The 22,078-nt window shown below is 41.9% G+C and overlaps 1 protein-coding gene across 1 annotated transcript in view; it reads right to left on the bottom strand.

The window, feature by feature from the left end:
• Stk3 (serine/threonine kinase 3) overlaps positions 1–22,078 on the bottom strand; it is a 235,904-nt gene that overhangs the window by 51,085 nt on the left and 162,741 nt on the right. The window contains 2 exon segments of the mRNA XM_032914403.1: positions 7,688–7,863; positions 19,501–19,693. Of these exon segments, the coding sequence (XP_032770294.1) occupies positions 7,688–7,863; positions 19,501–19,693 (369 nt within the window).

Raw genomic sequence — 22,078 nt, forward strand, 5'->3', positions numbered from 1 at the left:
ATGATTACCACAGTAGGTTCTGACACCTACTGCTCAGGTTTTCCCAGAGTACACAGACAGTCATCTTTGGAGGAGGCTGTTTTTCTTTTCAAAAGAGGCTATGATGCTTTTAAATGTCCCAGTAGACGCACAGTCACAATGGTACAGGGATCCTACACCACCAGACAGTCACATGACACAACCCTGCACGTGCTACTCCATCTGTCAGACATGACTGCCAACACAATTTCGTGAGCTGGCAAAGAATAGGCAAGAATTCTGCAAGCATTTTGAAGTGCAGGCTTCTCATTAGTTTTAATTTCCTGTTGGCGCTATAAGGACGAGTGAGCGGTACCCAATGTGCCACATACGTGGAGCTCACGCCACATGTGCACCTGTAATCATAAACTCACCCAGGCAACTTGCACAACTCTGGGGAGTTTATGAGTTTATTTCTTCTGTACCTCATAAAAAATAAATCTAAAGCACCCACAGTTATCTTTTCAGTCTGTTAATACTCTTGCACACATCTGGAACTAGTTGACAATTATTATTTAATTAATGCACAGCTAATTGATGACGATGTGCTTAAATACCCAATTAAAGTGCTTTCCTCAGTCCACAGAAGAACTGAAAGAACAGTCCTTTGAGAGTAGGACGAGCTTTTAGCCACAATCTCTCTAAAAGGGAAAAGTTGTGTGCACTTAGATAAAGTCATGGCAGCATGTAAAAGCCCGGCTGTGCGTTGCCTCGGGTTTTCTCCTCAGACGTCCTACATGGCTGGCTCTGCTACTAGCTTTTCTTGTCCACTGACTTGTCTCTTGATTCTCCCTTCACCACTGCTGACAAGGAAAAAGTGACGGACCCTCCAGGAAGAACACAGCAAGGCTCATGGGACCTCATGGCTCACTCTTTTCCTTGGTTTCTTGTTTTCTGCATTTTATTTGTTTGGTTTTTCTGTAACCCAGTAGTTCTCAACCTTCTTAATGCTTCAATACTTTTAATACAGTTCCTCAAGTTGTGGTCATTCCCAACCATAAAATTATTTTTGTTGCTTCTTTATAACTGTAATTTTGCCAGTGTTATGAATTGTAATGCAAATACTTTTGGACACAGAGGTTTGCCAAAGCGGTGTTATCCAAGGGTTGAGAACCTCTGCTATAACCAAACTGACTTTTTTTTTTTTTATCTTTATTAACTTGAGTATTTCTTATTTACATTTCGATTGTTATTCCCCTTCCTGGTTTCCAAGCCAACATCCCCCTAACCCCTACCCCTCCCCTTCTCGATGGGTGTTCCCCTCCCCATCCTCCCCCCATTACCGCCCTCCCCCCAACAATCCCATTCACTGGGGGTTTAGTCTTGGCAAGACCCAGGGCTTCTCCTTCCACTGGTGCTCTTACTAGGATATTCATTGCTACCTATGAGGTTGGAGACCAGGGTCAGTCTTTGGGTAGTGGCTTAGGAATCAGAGGCAGGAATGTGGAAGACCTCGGCCAGTTTACACTTGGAGGACAGGATTTGCTAGTTTTCTGCCCATAATTACTGAAGTTTTTAAACTAGCTACCCTCTAGGGGTTCCTATAGGTCTTAGCTCAAAAGAGCAATACAGACTTAATAAATGTGTAAGATCTTGTTGGGTCTTTTGGAGGGCAGCCATGATAGGTCCCTGTTTGTGAATGCCCATACCCTCAGTAATGGTGTCAGGTCTTAGAGCCTCCCCTTGATCTGGATCCCACTTTGGGCCTGTCACTGGACCTTCTATTCCTCAGGCTCTTCTCCATTTCTATCCCTGCATTTCTTTCAGACAGGAAGAATTATGGGTCAGAGCTTTGGCTGTGGGATAGCAACCCCATCCCTCACTTGGTGTCCTGTCTTTCTGCTGGAGGTGGGTTCGATAAGTTCCCTCTCCCCACTGTAGGGCATTCTAGGGTCTCCCCTTTGAGACCTGAGGGTCTCTCACTTCCCAGGTCTCTGGTACATTCTAGAGGGTCCTCCTAACCTCCTTCCTCCTGAGGTTACCTGTAGCAGTTGAAAGAGTCAGGTGCAGATATGTGCACCCAACCATTGAACAGAAGCTGCTGAGCCCCCTGGTTGAATTAGGAAGAAGCTGGAGGAAGCTGAGGAGGAGGGAAACCCTGTAGGATGACCAGCAGTCTCAACTAACCTGGACCCCCGAGATCTCTCAGACACTGGATCACCAACCAGGTAGCATACACCAGGCTGAGATGAGGCCTCCAACACATACACAGTAGAGGACTCCTGGGTCTGGGTTCAGTCAGAGAAGATGCATCTAACCCTCAAGACCAGAGGCCCCAGGGAGTTTACAGTTATGGTGGGGTGGGGGCATCCTTGTGAAGACTGGGGGGAGGAGGTATGGGATATGGAACAGTCAGGGGAGGGGGTGGACCAGGAGGGGAATAAAATCTGGAGTGTAAAAATAAATAAATAAATAAATAAAAATAAATAAATATAAGAATCAGAGAAATCAAGAAATGTTACCTTATCAGATTGTGCTAAAACCAAAAATAGTTGACTTACCTAATTCCACTTCTACGTAATTATTTTCAATCCAATTTTTCTTTAAAAAAAGGAACAGATGGTTTCCAAATCTCTGCGCTTACTCCAAAGTCTTTACATTAGCAAAACTGTCTATGTGGATGTGCTGCTGTAACTGTGGAGGGCAGGGACTGCGTGCACTCTAGCTAGTCTGCTTGCTAAGGATGCTGTGGAAATGCCTCCAACAAACCCCAAACAGCAGAGCAGTGCTTTCATAGGCAGATCTGCCTTCTGTGTGTGCTTAGGCATCTTCACAGACACTCCCAACACAGCCCACCCCCAACTCTTTTTTTAACAGAGTTAAAATAATAAGCTACCTAGCCTGAATATATTTTATCTCCTATTTTTATATGGTAACTTTCCAATTGGTGTTGTCATAAATTCTATTGCTAGATCATGAACATAATAAAACAATTCACAAGTGTTAAAAATTTAAAAGAAAATATACAAATGACATTGCATACAGACTTTACGATTTAAAAAAACGCTTCCAAGTGTGCGCACCTGCATAGCAGGCGACTTTCTGAAGAAGCTTTGCCTTTAGGAATCTGCTCTGGAAATCTCAAGATCGTTAAGTATTCACTCTTGTGAAAAGGCAAAAGGATAGAGAGAATTTCAATGTCTTGATAAACCATGAAAAAGGCCTCTGGCTTATTTTAAGCAACTTCTATCAAACAGACAAAGGAACCTACACATTCAGTTCTCTTTGGAAAGCAGCCTTAAGATAGGCCATTAGAGAGGACACGCGGTCCTTAGCACCCCTCACACACTGAAGAGCCACAGACGTGAACATTCTGTAGGGGAGCAGAAGGAGAATGGGCACAGCCATTCCCCGGGCGAGCAACAGCTGGTGTCATGGAATCCATGCTGCTTTCAGGTTACTCCCTTACACCGTGAGCAAGGCATAGTGGCAAACCATACACAATGTCCACCTCTGCTTCCTCTTGCCTCTCGGTCATACACCGCCTTCTCGCCACTGTGATTCTTAGCAATTCTTTGCTCATCTCCAGCCAACCCTTCTTTTATTTACTCCCTTTATATTCTCTTCTGTGGCTGTTACAAATATTTTCCATTTTCTTAAGTGGTCAGAAGGTCCCAGCTGACAGGTGTGGTAAAGGCAGGTGAGGGCAGAACTGGCTCAGTCTCTCTCACTTCCTCTACAGGTGAGCGGAAAACAAATTACTCTGCAAAGATGGGGTCTAGTTTATGACCCTTGAAGTCTCTGTCCAGTTGAAGATACACCTCCCTTTTAACTGTAATCTTTTCACTTTTTACTCTTACCTTTGGTACCAGTACTCATTAGTTTAGTAAGCCAACCGTTTCTGTTGATCCATTGCCCCTAATGTCTCCTACATGGATGCATGGTGCTCTGCTTTTAATTACTATTTATTCCAAGGCCACGCTTTCTAACTTATTTTCCAGCCTCCATAGTCTTTTCCTATCAGCCAATCCTACCCGATAACCTTAATCATGAAGATTAATTAACGTGGCTCAGAACAGCATGATATGTATAACAGGACCAGTCCCAGGGCAGATGTAAAATCAGAAATCTGTAAGTTAGAAAGGGTAAATTCACAAGGTTTGAAATTTAATAAAAAAGCAGAAAAAATATGAAGAAAAAACCATCAATATTTTCCACTGATTTACTTTACAATATCTTAACTGAAAACTCATCAATAATTGGTTATTTCTTATCTGCTGTTAGCCAAAAGGCTGAGAAGATTATATGATTATATACACACACATGCCTTCAACCAGGATGGGAGTGAAGGTGGGGCAAAGAGAGGGGGCCTGGGGAGGGAGGGAGAACAGGAACAAGAGGGGAGGAGACCGCCATGAGAGGAGAGGGACCATGAGCACGTGCCTGAGTGAAATGTCCCTGAGGACAGAGTGGTGGAGCAGACATAGTACTTGGGGAGTGCAGCTGGAATCAGTCTAGCATACAAAAATAGATTAGGGGTGATCTGCCTAGTACTTGTGCTAAAGCTGATTAAATACACTTAGTAGGCCCCAGTCTCATTATTAATGTGCTGGCTGGGGATAGAGATATTTACTTCTAAAAATGCATCTACAAGTTCCTCTACTCACTTTTGAAATATTTTTTGTCCTGTTGCTATTTAGTTGTTCATTAGAATTTTCAGATATTAACCCACTGTGAACATGTAATTTGAAAATATTACAGCTGTATGGGTTACTCTTCATTGTTATGGCCATTTCCTTTAACACACAGGTTTTCAGGCTGGATGTCGTCTGGTCTATCTAGTCACTCTGTGTTGCTTGTTCTTTTGCTGTCATATTCAAAAGAAAAGGAAGGAACCCAGCAACAGGAAGCTTGTCTGGCTTCTCTGTTCTGAGATTTGTACCTCTGGCTGACTTTGGTTAACCTCCATCCACAGAATAAGCTAAGCACCAGGCTTTCCTCCCTTCCTTGGGCAGAGCCAGCTTTCCCAGTACACCTGTCAACATAACTGTCCTTTACTCCAGCACATGTGCTGCATTTTGAGCACTGGACACTACACAAAGGTCTGTATGTTAAAGGGTGGCACAACTGGAAGTGTCAGACTGTGAGATGTGAGCCCTTAGCAAGCTCTTAGGCCACAGAGCGCATGTCCGAGGAGGGCATTGTGGGACACACCATGGTGGGTTTTTTGTTTTTTTTTTCTGACTTTTAGTTCCAGGGGAGTAGTTTACTGCCTCGGCTCCCTATACCCCACCTGGCGACCTTACGAAAGGTTTGAAGACAATGGGTTTACTGCTCATACTCTGAACCCTCTAACTGTGGGCTCAAGTAAATTCTTCCTCCTTTTAAGCTAATTATCTCGGGTACAGCTAACACAAGGTCTCAGCCCCTTGTCAGAAGTCTATTGAGCGCACAGCGGGGTTGGGCCTGGGCTGTCCTCCTTTCCTGCAGTGTGTGTCCTTCAGTCTTCCCAACGAGACCACACAGCTCACTATAGTGACATTTACTTCTTTTATTTCCTTGTCAAAATTCCCATGAATTTGAAAAGCATTGTTATAGTTTTGAGTACATGAATGTGCAGATCGGGTGATCTTAACCTTCTAAATCTTCCGATAAATTAATAGGAAATGTCTTTCATGCGTTACTTCCTTTAATTTCTTTCAACGGCATCTTGTAGTTTCCTGCGACCTGATTAGGAACACTGTTTCTGATGATATTCTAAATCGACTATATCTGAAACTGACATTCTCTGTCAATGTCAAAAGGGCTGTAACTTCTGTTCTCATCGAATTCGAAAGCTTTTACTGATGTGGAGAGCATCTGATGGAGAGTATGCCTAAGGTTATTGTAAGGAATTGTAGAATTGTAGCCACACTTAACAAGTCTGCCAGAAATCTGAAAAGTTAATTTTAGAAGCTAAAATTTTAGCTGTCTTGGTCATGCAGGTACATTCTTGAAGTCACTTGAGAAGCCCTAGGTAAGAGCCATAGATAAATTACTTAATGAACCTGGCTGCACTGCTATTCCACAAAATGATGAGCGAATACATCTGTCTGAAGTCAGCCTGGTGAAATGCTCAGTCCCTGGCTGACATAGTGGAAAAGGAGGACTACTGCTGATTGTCGGTGATGTCCAAGTATGTGCTGTGGTGCATGCATGCCCATACATACACCCAATAAACCAACAATAAGTGTGACCTTAAAGCATTAAAGCCATTACATTTGAGGAAGGTTCCAAAGGCTACTGAAGCAGAACGAAATCATCTTACTTACCATTTCTTATCTGTGGTATTTTATCCACCACATTGCTTGCACATTTTAAACCATCCAAGAGGTTGTTAAGATTCACTCTGACAGAATTCTTTGATGCTAAATATTCTACATTATTTATCTTGCTCATGAATGATTTATAGTTTAAATGTCAGCACTCTAAATAATTTACATATTTTTTTTTAAAGTAGATGGGTTAAAATGAAATCTTACCAGAACAAAAGAAATTCAGATTTTGTTTTCCTAAATTCTCTGATATTTAAAAATCAGTAATCAGATGATGCAATTGTTTTCAGGCTACCTCTGGATCAAAGTCCTAATATTTTCTAATAACTATATTGGGTAGAGATTTTCAAATTTTAACACCTCATTATGAAAAGAACTCAAGTAACTAAGACATTGAGAAGAAAAGTATTCAAAATTAAAACTATTTCTAATCCTGGCCCACAAAATGGCTCAGTGGGTAAGGACACTTGACACCAAGACCAGTGGCCCAGTACAAAACTGGGAAACCATATAGTGGGAAGTGAGAACTGAGTCTCATCTCGTTTCTAAACACGCGCACACATGCGCGCGCGCGCGCGCACACACACACACACACATACATATGCACACATGTACACACAAAAATAAAGGTGATTTTTAAAAAAAGTCATTACTTTAAAATAATTATAACCTCAAAGCATTTATCATGACATCTAAGAAAAATAAGCTAATACTACTTAAAATTTTAAGATATGTATCTCTATATATAATACATATATAATCATAAACTATTATGATTATTAAATAAATATAATTATAAATGATTGTAATTTTATTTAGAAAAACTTTTCCAGAATATTTTTGCAAAAGTAACAAATTATTTAAAATTTGCTGAAGCAAAATTTTACTCCAATATTTTTTTATTTCATCAAAGAATCCAAAGAACTTCATTTTTCAAGCTCTGGAAACAGTGTCTTAAAATGATTTATATGTATTCTTTGTACTTTTTAAAGAAACAATAATAAACCAAGTAGAAGAAAAGAAGCTCTATGTTTCCTAGCACAGTTTTAATGGGAAAAATCAAGCACAACGGCCATGCGCTCCAGCTGATTTTCAATACTAGGATATGAGATAGTGCCATGTGCAAGTTATTCCAGGATATTTTGACTCTGCATGAAATGGTTGTCATTTACAGTATCTTAGAGGGCCTAAACATTTCTCTAAATTTGAGCTGAAATCTACTTAGCTATATTTACATTTTGCTGCTAGTACAGTTCTGTAAGTAAGCTACAATTTCAGCCATAGCTAGAGCTGCATATTAATATTCAGTCTATAATTTATAGATATATCATTCGATTAATGAACTATGTTCTTCAATGTGATGAAACCCAATATAGAAAGAAGAAAGAAAAATGGGAGAAAGAAAATGTACTTACAAAATCAAAGTCTCCGTCTTGAGGAACTCTCCAGTTGTCAGGAAAAACATTGTTTGACATAGGGCATGGCTCACGCATGCTCTGATCACAATTTTCATGACTCTTGTTCTTGAAGTCCTGCTTATCAAAGTAGTCCATGAAAGAAGGTCTTTGTACTTGGGGTGACGTTGCATTTCCTTAGGTAGACAAACACAGAAGACAGGTATGATGTTTATTGAAATGGGGAATTATTTTTCAATGAGCCATATAATAAATATATCAAAGCCAAGGCCACCACAGCCAGTTCAGGAACACAAGGCAAGAACAGAAGAAAGTGGACTCAGACCAAACAAGTATCAGAAGATACATAAAGACTCCAAATAAAAACCTTGTTAATTTAATAGAATCCTTACCATAATCTTATTTAAAAATTTCCAGTGTTGAGGACAGTGTTAGACATTTCTATTCTTTTCATGTTTATGCTTGAGTTGATTATAATGGTTTACTTTTAAGCTGTTTAGAACCTGGAGGGGCTGCTAAGGTTCTCTCTCCATTGATGGCTTCCTCGAAAGTCTTTGCAGCTGATGGCCCTGCTCCCGAGGCTCTTACGGCTTCTGTTTATTCATAGCTACATCTCCTGAAGTCACTTCCTTAGCCCAAACTGTCTTAAGCTCTATTTCCGTTTACACTGTGTGCTTTGTACCACTTGGTCAAGGTACTCCTGAGACTAACTGAAGCCAGTTTCCACAGACCTGCAGTCCCTCCCCGCCATTCCATCTCTGCCAAGGTCAGCATCATACATTCAATCCCTTCTGCAGTGATGAAGCTGAGAATTCATTTGGACTCCTCTTTCCACACTCATCCGATGTGGTTTTTAGTTCTTTTTCTCAAGGGCTGTTTACGTTTCTCTCTGACACTCAGCCTCTAACCGATTCTTGCTCTCTCTATAAGAAAGGGACTGAGGGTGGAGCCACCTCCACACTCTGCTCTTTTATAGTCACAGTTTGACTACACTGTCCCCATAATGAGCTTCCTAATACAAACAAGCCATGCCATTCTTCTGCTCAGAACTGTAAGACGGCTCACTATACTGAACCATCACAGTTAAAAACATTTAGAATAGCTAATTAAAAAACCTTGTGGTTAAGTCTTGATCAGTAGTTCCTAAATTGGATTTCTTTTTTTTTTTTTTTCTTTTTCTTTTTTTCGGAGCTGGGGACCGAACCCAGGGCCTTGTGCTTGCTAGGCAAGTGCTCTACCGCTGAGCTAAATCCCCAACCCCCTAAATTGGATTTCTTAAAGCCAAAGGACTTCAAGAATGTCCCAAAGACCAAGAAGCCATTGTTCATGTAACTCTCCAGACAGAAAGTAAGCTGCCTTCTTTTACAAGAAAGGCTTCCTAAGGGGAGCACAGGAGCCTGAGCCTTACTCTGCCCCTGGGTTCCAGTGAGCCCTTTCACAGCCCTGTCATCCAAGCATCAGATGACAAAGGTGATGGTTCTGTCTTTGCTGTTAGTTTTTCACATCACACAGCCCAGGGTGACGTTCCTCAGACTCACCCCATGCTGTTTACTTGTCTATCTGAACACATCAGACTTGCAATGTCGTAAATTCAGACAATAGTCACAACAGTGATCTGGCCAATTTACAATGTGCTTGCAATAGGACACAGGCAGCTTAATGCTGACAGCCAAGGAGCATTGTTGGCTAAAGATGGGGTATGAAATGATTTTCAACAAACAATGCAATGCTAAAAGCTTCCCTCTTGGTCTCTAACAGAGGATGAATCAGAATCAGTGCCCACTTTCTGTCATTAATTCCAGACTGTGGAATTCTTTAACCTAAAAAGTGAAAATTGGCAATGTCCAACTCAAATATAGTTTTGCTTCATCTTATAGTATTTTATGTTTTATTATTATCGTCTAGAAGCCTGTTTGCTTTCTAATGAGAGATAGAAAAGGAATGGATCTGGATAGGAGGGAAGGTGGGGAGAACATAAGGATATATTATGTGATAAAAAAAAATCTATCTTCAATAAAAGGGGAAAGAGGAGGCTGGTAAGATGGAACTGTCATACAGGAGTCCACGTTCCCCTCCATCCCCACCTCATAAATCTCTGTGTGTATTTATTTGGCGTAAATGGACAGTACATGAGTTTGCTCAGGTAAAGACTGTTAGATGGTAGGATTTCTTTACCACTACAGACGCTTCTTTACTGGCTTCATATTGGCTAGGCAGTTTAGTTTAGCAGTAAGCCACATACGACATACATTTACGCCTCATTCCTAGCTCACAGTAAGAAGCTTAAAGTGAACCGAACACTTGCATGGCCAAGTTCACTGCAGTGTTATTCACAAAAGCTAAAACACAGAAGCCACTCGACTGCTGATTATCAGAGAGATAAGCAAACTGGGGTGAAGAAGAAAGGAACTGCCTACATGACAAGGTTAATTACTAACATTAATAGGAAACATATATTTCATTAACATTTCAACAAAATTTAAATGCCCTTGATCTGTCTCTGAACCTCATGATTAAAACATTTATTTCTGTATTTCAGAACTGGATACTTGGTTCCTACTGCAACTTCTTACTACAAAATAGGATCTAGAAATTAAACCTAACTCTCAATTTACAACTTATTTTACAAGAATAGAGAAAAAAACACATTAAGTTATAATTACATCTGCACAAATTCTCTATAACATACTTGAGAAAACCAAAAGGCAAAGTGAGAAGTGAGGGGATAAGAGCTTAGTGCTCTTATGTATATCTACATTTCAGATACATTATAGTTGTAAAAGTCTTTTCCAGTCTGACCTAGAGACCTGTGGAAAAGGTTTTATGGGTTCCATACTCAAATCTCCATACACGGCTACAAAAGTGGTAGCTGTATCTGGATGGCTGAAGTGGTCCTATGCAGATCCCTAAACCACCCAGGGGAGTGCTAGGACTCGGGATTCTTCTCTGTGACTGGTAGTGGGCGGGGCCTATCACTGAAAACAAAACAACTCGGCAGCTCACTGGACAGCTCACTGGACATGAGGCAGGTAGAGCTAGTGCATTCACAGAGCTGTCAGCCACACTCTAGGACACCAGCACCCTCTATCTACAGTTCTAGCCACGAATCCCTCCACCTGTCTTCCCTGCAGGATGTCCTGGGGCAATGGTTGTGCAGAACTGGTGGGAGCGGCCAACCAATCCGGTTTAATTCAAGGCTCAGGCCACAAGAACAAAACAGGACTGGGAAAAAAAAATCAGTGAAATGATTCCCAATGATATTCTATAATACTCATGTTTTGGGCGCGCGTGCGCACACACACACACACACACACATACACACACACACACACACACACACACACAGAGACAGAGAGACAGAGACAGACAGACAGACAGACACTAAGTTGTAGGTCTCCCCTTAGAGCTCAGGGAACCCAGTGGGAGAGAGGAAGGATTGTAGGAGTCAGAGGAGACAAAAGACTAGGAGAACAGTCCACTGAATCAACATATGGGCTCACAGAGACTGAAGCAGCAACCAGGTCTGCACAGGTCTGGACCAGGTCCTCTGCATGCATGCTGTGACTGTTAGCTTAGTACCTCTGTGGCACTCTTAACTGCAGGAGTGTCTCTGATTCTTTTCTTCCTACGGGCTTGGCCCATCCAGCCTCGAGGCGAGGGCTTTACCTTGTTTGGCTGTGTTTGGTTGCTGTACCTTGGAGGCTGTTCCATTTTGAAGGGAAATGGAAGGGAGGGATTGGGGAGAGGGGAGGTTGGTGGGGACCTGGGAAGAGTGGAGAGAGGGGAAACTGTGCTCAGGACATATTATATGAGAGAAGAATCTATTTTAAATAGTAATCTGAAAAGTTTGAGATGCTGGGATGGTTTAGCTTGGATGATTTAGGGGAGGGATTTTATATTTGAAATACACTAACTTTGAGAGGAACTTTTTCCCCACTTCTGGGCTTACAAAAGTTCCATGGCCTCAACTAACCAGAAACTTTAACATACTGCTCAGACATTTTCGTCTTACGTCTGGTCAAACTTTGTATTTCTTACATTTTATAAACAAAGTATATTAAAGAACAGTGTAAGAAATACAGGACATGGGGCTGGAGAGACAGCTCGGTGGTTGAGAGTACCTGTTGATCTTGCAGAGGACTCAGGTTCCACAACCATCAGTAACGTTAGTCTCAGAGCAGCCAGAGCCGTCTACTGGCCTCCTCATGCAGCAGGCACACACACTGCACATACATACATACGCATGCATACATGTGAACATAACCATTAACATACATACAATAAAAATAGATAATTCTTAATAACTATAAATGATGCAGATAAAAACTTGAAAGACATTTAATACATACATTAGATAAAGGACAATTCTATTTCTTCTTTTAAAAACAGTCTAGACAGTAACCTATTCCTAAGTAGGAAATGAGCATTCCAACAGAGTTAACAAGTCTAAAAATCAGCTCAAATAAAAGAAGGCAGTTTGTCCCACTAGATTGTTCTTTTCCTGCATGACTTTATAACAAGATTTTTCTATTCAAATATAGGTGCTTGCATATCTAAAGATTTCCTAGTCTTACTTTAAAACACAGTATTACCATTCAGACGGTGTTTTGGAGGAAAATAGATAAAAGTTGTTTTGAAAGTTAACAGGAGGGGCAGCTATAACTGCCTAGTTAATGTTTTACTGTACAATAGGAAACACATGCTGCAGTGCCCAGCTCAGTCTCCAGGGGGGAAGCCAAACGATGTTTCTTACTTGCAACGGAGGGAGAGAGGAGCACGAGAACTCTGGGGCCATGCAGAGAGAAGGAAGCAGACTGTGGTTGCTATGGCAAACACCTTCTTACACTTCAAACACTGAAAGGACAGCCACATAAAACTGACATCAGTTTCTCCAGCTGCTGTTAAGTTCTGACCTTACCTTATTAAAATAGATTTTACTGTAATAATAAACTTAATATTTGAAATTACTTAGTTCCTCAATTTTGGCCTAGTTCTTTCAACTTACTTGCTTATATAATGAAAACCCCATTAGCAACAAAGGAAAAAAATACCATTCATTCCCTCTGTGCATTAAAATAAAAACTATGAAACTTTTTAAAAAGCTTTTCTATCTCTTTCATTCATTCCGTTACACTTTTACAAGGATACTAAATTAAGTAGAATATAGTTTTGTAGAATATGCCAGTCTGTCATAATTATTCTTTAAATTCCATATTTCTTCTAAGCAAGCAAATAAGTCTTCATGAAAAGATGACTATACGAAGGGATTTTAGAATAACAAAACTCAGTGTGCTTGACTTCTACCTCTTAGCACGCTGTGACAAAGACACTGAGGTGTAAGAAGGAACAGCTCACAGACGCAGTGCAATGACTGAACAGCAGAGGCTCCTGGGCGGTTCCTAGCTTGTTCTACAAGTCATTTAAAATGTAAGACTTCCTCCTGATTAACAGTCTTGGAAGTCTGTCCTCTAATTTGTTGCTAAGAATACAATAAACACATACAAAAATCAGGATGGGATATAGAAGCTAGTAACATGATTTTTTTCCCCCTAGCTTATCATAGTGCATTAAAATAAAAAAGGAGGCACAAAACCCAGAGAAGGTTTTGAGCACAAAACCCAGGAAGGTTCAAGAGGGCAGTGAGGAGTTCAGGAAGAACAGCTGCTCAAAGGTTTGCAGGACCCAACTATGAGAACAGTTAAGTGCACAAAGGCGCTGCAGAGAGCGCAAGCCAGCTGTTTCCCATCTCCAATGAGGGCACAAGAGAAGAGCAGACAAAGTGAAGCTTTTTGTTTCAGTTAAACAAGAAGATGAGAGTAATAAACATGCTAATTATGTCTGTGGAAATCTTTCTTTGGAGACCTTTAGAAGATAAGATACAAGGAAGAAGAGTATTTCCATGTTTAGCTTGTGTTTTGTGGTAGTAAACACACAGCACAATCAAGATGCACTATAACAGTCTGGAGCTGGCCTACACGACACCCAACACCCCCCCACCCCCCACCAGGCCCAGGGCACACAGACAAGTGCCCACAGGGAGCTCTAAACTACTGTAACCACACCATACACAGGTGGATACCTACCTATAAAGAAAAGTTAAGGTTGCCAATGGCCCAGAAATACTGTGGGTATTTGGAACAAGCTATATGGGAGGGATAGTTATGTTGTATTTACTGCCATGTCCCGGCAAAATTAATCTTTCTAGTCAAAGTGGCATATAATTACTATATTTTTCTTTGAAGAAAATCCTCTTTTTCTCTTCTTCTTCTCCTTCTTCTCCTCCTTCTCCTTCTTCTCCTTCTTCTTCTCCTTCTTTTCCTTCTTCTCCTCCTCCTCTTCCTCCTCTTCCTCTCCTCCTCCTCCTCTTCCTCCTCGCTCTCTCGCTCCCCCATCTCTCTCCCTATTACCTATCATTCCTCCTTCCTTCCCTTTCTCCTTCCCTCTCTCTGTCCCTCTACACCACCCTACTAGATCTGTGTATGCCTGAATTGTACTTGAGGAACCAAAGATAGACAGACACCGGGTATCTTCCTTAATCACTTTCCATACTGTTTTTGAGTCAGGGTTTCTTATGAGCCTGGAGCTCAATGACTGGACAGAATGGCTGGCCAGCATGAAGATGCTCCGGTCTCCACCTCCCCATGCCCATGCTGGGTGCTAAATCACGCTCAAGGCCTCATGCTTGCACAGCATGCTCTTCCCTGAGTCATCTCTCCACTCATAGTGGATATTTCCTTAATGCTTTATTGCTTTGACTTAAGACTTTGCAATTATAGAAAAGATGTATTCATGAGTGTTTAATACAATTAGGTCCTTATATGTTTGTATCTGATCCTTTTCTACAATGGATCTTATGTGAGAGAAGAACACAAAGGTTATGTGTTGGAAGTGGAAAGAAGAGTAAACAAAGAACAGGACAGAAATGGTGCTTGGACAGTCCATCCTTCACAGCTGCACAGTGCTGTCTAGGGACAAGAGTGAACTGTGGAGCAGAGCCATGGCCAGACTCTGCTTCTTGGTCTTTCCTGTACACTCTTTCTGAGTCAATGTTGTCACTTCTCAAAATGAATTCCTCCAAATGCCAAGCAGAACTGCAGGTGCTTTATTTTATGTATTTGATAAAATTGTATATATGTATGTATATGTGTGGGTGGGAGTCCAAAATAAGTTTCTGATATATAAGTGCCTATATATCAGATGTATAAATATATAAAAATAAGTCTTTAAATAAATATCACTTAATTTAACTCAGAATACAGTAATCGAATAAGCCATGAAAGGTTAATAGAAGTACTGTAACATCTAATCTTGATAAATGTTTTCTACGTATTCCTAACGTACTATGTACCACCTCTGCTCAGTGAGCTCTGCGAGCCACTGTGCTTGTTAAATTCTCCAGCTAAATGCTAACTCTAACAGTCCAGATGTGGTGATTGAGACTACAGTGAAGTTATTATTTCCTTGTTCTGAACGGGATTATTAGGCCTGGCTGCATCTCAGAACGGCTTGTAGCATTAGTTCTTCCTTCCTTTCTCTTAAATTTTATTTATTTATTTTTATACTCCGGATTTTATTCCCCTCCCAGTCTATCCCCCTGACAGATCCACATCCCATAACACCTCCCACCGGTGTCTCCAAAGGATGTCCCCACTTCACCCTCCCCACCAGACCTCTAAACTTCTCTTGAGGGTTAGATGCATCTTCTCTGACTGAACCCAGACCAGGCAGTCCTCTGCGATATATGTGTTGGGGGGGCCTCATCTCAGCTGGTGGATGCTGCCTGGTTGGTAATCCAGTGTCTGAGAGATCTTGGGGGTCCAGGAGACTGCTGGTCCTCCTACAGGGTTGCCCTCCTCCTCAGCTTCTTCCAGCTTTTCCCTAATTCAACCAGAGAGGTCAGCAACTTCCGTTCATTGGTTGGTGCACATATCTGCACCTGACTCTTTCAGCTGCTTGTTGGGTCTTTTGGAGGGCAGTCATGATAGGTCCCTGTTTGTGAATGCCCATACCCTCAGTAATGGTGTTAGGTCTTAGAGCCTCCCCTTGATCTGGATCCCACTTTGGGCCTGTCACTGGACCTTCTATTCCTCAGGCTCTTCTCCATTTCCATCCCTGCATTTCTTTCAGACAGGAAGAATTATGGGTCAGTTTTGACTGTGAGATAGCAACCCCATCCTCACTTGATGCCCTGTCTTTCTGCTGGAGGTGGGTTCGATAAGTTCCCTCTCCCCACTGTAGGGCCTTTCATCTAGGGTCCCCCCCCCCTTTGAGACCTGAGGGTCTCTCACTTCCCAGGTCTCTGGTACATTCTTGAGGGTCCTCTCAACCTCCTTCCTCCCGAGGTTGCCTGTTTGCATTCTTTCTGCTGGCCCTCAGGGCTTCAGTCCTGTTTCCCCCGCCCCAATACCAGATCATCTTTCCCTTTCCCCCACCTCCATCTCTTTTCCCTCCTCTGCCATTGTCCCCTCCCCTCTTGTGGTTGAGTTCTTCTCCCTCCCAAGAGGGACTGAGGCGTCCTCACTTGGGCTCTTCAGCTAGTTGACCTTTCTGAGTTCTGTGGACTGTATATTGGGTATTCTGTATTTTTTTTTTTTTTTTTTGGCTAATGTCCACTTATTAGTGAGTACATACCGTGCATGTCCTTTTGGGTCTGAGTTACCTCACTCAGATGACGTTTTCTGGTTCCATCCATTTGCCGGCAAAACTCAGGATGTCCTCGTTCTTAATAGCTGAGTAGTATTCCATTGTGTAAATGAACCACACTTTCTGTATTCATTCTTCTATCATGGGACATCTGGGTTGTTTCCAGCTTCTGGCTATCACAAACAAGGCTGCTATGAACATAGTTGGAACACATGCCCCTGTGGCCTGGTGAGGCATCTTTGGTTATATTCCCAAGAGTGGTATAGCTGGATCTTCAGGTAGTTCTACTTCCAATTTTCTGAGGAACCTCCAGAATGATTTCCAGAATGGTTGTACCAGTTTGCAATCCCACCAGCAATGGAGAAGTGTTCCTCTTTCTCCACATCCTTGCCAACATGTGTTGTCACCTGAGGTTTTGATTTTAGCCATTCTGATTGGTATAAGGTGAAATCTCAGGGTTGTTTTGGTTTGCATTTCTCTGATCACTAAGGACTTTGAACATTTCTTTAGGTGTTTCTTAGCCAATCGAGATTCCTTCCCAGTTGAGAATTTTCAGTTTAGTTCTATTACCTCCTTCCCCTTTTTTTTTGGGTTGGGTTTTTTTTTTTTTTTTTTTTTTTGTGGTTTGGTTTTTGGGTTTTTTTTTTTTTTTGGATATTAGTTCTCTATCGGATGTGGAGCCAGTGAAGATTTTTTTTTTCCCAATCTGTAGTTTGCTGATTTGTCTTATTGACTATGTCCTTTGCCTTACAGACGCTTTCCAGTTTCATGAGGTGCCATTTATCAATTCTTGATCTTAGAGCATGAGCCACTGGAGTTTAGGAAATCTCCCTCTGTGCCTATGAGTTCAAGGCTCTTTCCCACTGTCTCTTCTATTAGATTCAGTGTATCTGGTTTTATGTTGAGGTTTTTGATCCACTTGGACTTGAGCTTTGTGCAAGGTGACAAATATGGGTCTATTTTCATTTTTCTACATACAGAAATCCAGTTAGACCAGCACCATTTATTGAAAATGTTTTCCTTTTCCATTGTATATTTTTGGATTCTTTGTCAAAGATCAAATGTGCTAAGTGTGTGGTTTTATTTCTGGGCCTTCAATTCTATTCCACCGATCGACTTGTCTGTCTCTGTACCAATACCATGCAGTTTTCCTCACTACTGCTCTGTAGTAGAGCTTGAGGTCAGGGATAGTGATTCCTACAGAAGGTCTTTTATCGTTAAGAATTGTTTTTGCTTTTCTCGGTTTCTTTCTTTTTGTTTTAAACAGAAACAGTCATGCCTTGCTTTAACTTATAGAACCAGTATCTCTGTAGGACAATTACTATGGTATACACTGTGAGGCTAGTGATTTGAACACAGAGTCCAGTTTATCTTATAAATCAATTTCACTGCTTCAATACATGGAAATTTTTAAGATCCTGATTCTATTTTGAAATGTTCTTTATTTTCTCCCATTGCATGGCATTCACAATTTTAATACACACTCCTCTTAAAGTTTTATCCAATTAAAACTAAAAGCTTTATTTACTAAAAGTGCTGAGTGGGCCAAGGCTGAGGCCCAGGCTTTCTACAATGAGGAACCTTTAGATGAAAGGACTGTATTACTCAGCACTGTGGCTGAGTATCATTAAAAAGCCATCAATACCAGTCTCTGTTGTACCTTTCTTTTGCATATCCTGTAAGATGAACACTATTTTCTAGAATTCTTTGCAACTAGAATTCTGGGTAAGTTCACAAAATTTACTGCACTATTTCACAAAAAGGCAAACAAACAATAATCAGAAGTCATATCCTTTAGTTTTTCTTTCTAGCGAGCATGTCCCAGAAGAGCTCAAGAGCTCTACCGAAGCGCCCTGGCATCCAGTCACCAGCTCACAGTGTTCAGGATAAACACAACTGTACCACAGTCAGGACCACACTGCGCCAGCAGCAGCTCCACTCCCTGAGCCGAGTCTTCCTACACAGCCTTCTCCAGCCTGTCTACTGGCTATGGTAACATCCACATTTTTTGCTTACTTCCCAGTTCCCTCTGCGTTTAAAATGTCTAGACTTGGGGCTGCACAGAAGGCCCAGCAGTCAGGGTCACTTGCTGTTTCTGCAGGAGACACGGATGCAGCTCCCAGCACCCATAAGGAGGCTGAGACAGCTGTGACTTTAGTCCTAGGGGACCTGACACCTTCTTCTGACATCTACAGGCACCTGCATGTACACAGTACACAGACATAACCCTCGGGCCCACACGTGCACATAGAGTGAAATGATAAATAAATCTTAACATATCTAGACATAACTTCTATTTCTTCTAATAAAATCTAATTTACTTAAACACACTGGGATGTAGTTATCACCTCAAGTTAACTCAATAAAGTCCCAGTCAGGAGACATGATATCATGTATAGTCTTACCGTTTCCTTAGCATAGCAGAGGTCAGGTAGCCCCTGTCTCTCTGCCACTTGGAAACTGGTATGCAGTAGAATATAACCTACCATACAGGACCACACTAGTAGAGAAAGGAAGAGGACCGTCAATAGCTACAGAGATAGTCATTGTGCTTTCTCCTCACTGAAACACCATGTCCTGTACGGATAATTGCGGGTCAGAATTGGGTCAGCCCACAAAAGGAATTCCAACTTCATCCTGTAAGCAACATCGGTCAGGGCTAATGTCCTAATAGTCAGTCAGCCCTGCAGCAACCGAGGCTCTATGCTGCACGCATGAGAGTCAGCAGTCAGTGCAGGAACTGAGCCTTCTCTCTGTGAGCCTTCCTAGGATTTTACCTCCAGTCTGCACTTCTCTCTGTGGTTTAACTGATAATTTAGACAGTGTGCAATAATATTATGTTGTATTTATTGGAACAAAATTTTAAGTTTTCTTTTTAATAGAAAAAGTAAATGTTAGAAACACTATCCTCTCCCTAAATATTTCACAAATTAAATTATGGGTTTGTAGCTTGCAAAAGAAAAAAGTGCCATGACCTTAAGTTAAAGATGTATTGTTAAGTGGTATATACATGTTAAAGTTTTTTTTTAAAGCTCTGACATTTGCTGTTAAATAATCCCCAAACCAAAAATTCCCATAATCATTCCTAAAAAGAAACAGAATTTATCGTGGTTTCAGTGAGTACACTTTCAAAAGAGAAAAGCACCACTCAGAGAGGAAATGTTACATACTTTTCATGGTTCCGTCTTCCTCCTCTTCATCCTCACTGTTTATCACCATGGTCCCCAGGTCCGACTCTAGCATGGTGCTGTTGTGTTCAATCATGGTCTGGGCCCCTTCACTCATCGTGCTGGTGGCCCGCATTGTGCCCACACCTTCTGAACTAGTCTTCACCATAGTGTGCGAATCCAGCTCATCTTCATCCTGCAGGTAAGTATCACTATTAGTACTTTGCGCGGTGGTTAAGTATCATTAAAAAGCCGCAGACACCAGACCCTGGTGTGACTTTCTTTATAATGTTAATCAGTGTTAAGAGGCAGGGATTCAAACAGATACAAGCACACCAGTGTCCACAGCAGCACTGTTCACAACAGTCGAAGCAAGACAGCAAATACCATTCCCCATTAAAAGGGGAGTGGAATTTCAAGACGCACTGTGCTGCCATACGGACAGTCTTATGTGAGTCTACGTGTCTGTGTGCAGGCAGGCAAGCTAGCTGTCTACTTGATGAATCACTGAGTTGTTTCTACAGTAACTGCATATTTCATATTCCCAACAGCAGTACCTCGGACTCCGATTTCTCTGTTTCCTCACTAATCTTTATTTTTTGGATGATGATCTAAAAGAGTATGAAGCAGTAGCATTCTTGTTTGATTTATAGTCTTTAAATAGTAGCAAAAATTCACATATTCAATAGCTCATTTGTATATCTTCTTTGGAAAAGTGTTTACTGAAAACCTTTGTCCAAAAGGTTTCTCCTATGGCTTTTTTGAGACACAGTCTTGCTGTGTAGCCTGGGCTAGACTTGCACTGGTAATTCCTGGCCCTCAAGAGCTGGGATTATAGGCTTGGGACACTTTGGCTGGCTTCCTTTGCCCAGTTTGAATCAGCTTGCTTCTTGCTGCAGAGCTGTCTGCATTCTAGAATTATACAATCTGAATATTAACCCTTTATTATAGATATATTTGCAAATATTTTTTCTCTTTTCCTGTGAGCTGACTTTTCACTCTCTGGATGGTATCTTTTGACACGACAGGTTTTCACTTAAAAGAAGTCCAATTTACCCTTTTCTTAATTTTGCTTATTTTTGTGTATTTGAGTGTTTGTCGTGTGTAGCCAAGTGCACCACAGGTGTGCCTGGTACCTGGAGATGACAAGAGGGTGCCTGATTCCCTAGAGTTACAGGTGGTTATGAGCCACCACACAGATGCTAGGAATTGAACCTGGATCCTCTGTGACAGCAAGCAGTGCTCTTAACCACTAAGCCATCTCTCCAGTCCTTATCCTTTTTCTTTTCCTGATGTTGCTGTCATAGTCTAGCCAGTGATTCTAAGTGTTCCAGGGGAAGGAAGCCAGATACTATAAATGTGAAGGCACACACTTAGATACACACGAGGGCCAATACCCATGACCCTACAAATTAAAACAAATCTAAAAATTAAAATGTAGTTCTTACAGAGGTTAAAAAGGTAGAGAAGAGCCCGAGAGATAGGAGGTCCAGCGGCAGGTCCACTTTGGGATCCAGTTCAAGGGGAGGCCCCAAGGCCTCACACCGTTACTGAGGCAATGCTGTGCTTTAGCCAGGAGCCTCTGTAGCATGGCTGCCCTCTGAGAGTCAGATGCGGATACTTACACCCAACCCATGGACAGAAGCCGGGGACCCCTGTGACTGAATTAAGGAAAGGTTAGAAAAAGCTGAGGAGGGAGACTCCATAGGAAGACCAGCAGTCTCAACTGATCTGGACCCCAGAGATCTCTCAGACACTGAGCCATCAGGCAGCACACACAGCTGATAGGAGGCCCCTCACACACATACAGCAGAGGACTGCCTGGCCTGGACTCGGTCAGAGAAGATGCACCTAATCCTCAAGAGAGGGGGAGGGGAAGGTTTGCTGGGATGGGTGAGGGGTGGGGACATCCTCTTGGAGATGGGGAAGGAGAATAGGATGAAGAACTGTTGGAGGGTGGACCAGGAAGGGTATAATGACTGGACTGTTAAAAAAATTAAAGAATAATAATAATTTAAAGAAGCAGATGTGAAGAATGGAAACCCAACACTGCATTCTCAGTAACTCATGAGACTTGAAGTATGAGCAGGCTAATGTCTGCTTAACTCCTTTTCTCTTCCTCAGCTCCTAGTAAGTGTAGGCATCATGTCTCCGTCCCGGCCTAGCCTCTTTAGATGGTGTCTTTGTCTCATTCTTCCAGCTCTCTGATGTGTCCTTAGTCACTACTTAAATGTTCAAGGACTCTAACACTAACAACCCCCAAATCAGACATGTTTCCATCCATCTTTCCGGTCTTCGGTGTTTGCTGGGGTCCCCAACAGCTGCTCAGCAGCACCCCAACAACAGCAGTGCTCCAGGGTGTCCTGCGCCCACTCATTCACTCCCACGTCAACCATGAACAAGTTCTCAAGTTTCTCCCAGCTCCGTGTCTTCTTTCCCCATCCCCGTGGCTACTGAGCATGCTGCCCATCTGAGGTCTTGGCTAGTGCATGTGGTAGACCTGACTGAAGACTATGACTTTCTAAAACTCCCATCTCAAATGGCCACCAGGCATAAGGTCTTCCACACATTAGACTCTGAA

The sequence above is a fragment of the Rattus rattus genome, chromosome 1 (genome assembly GCF_011064425.1).
Source record: "Rattus rattus isolate New Zealand chromosome 1, Rrattus_CSIRO_v1, whole genome shotgun sequence".
NCBI classification, from domain to species: domain Eukaryota; kingdom Metazoa; phylum Chordata; class Mammalia; order Rodentia; family Muridae; genus Rattus; species Rattus rattus.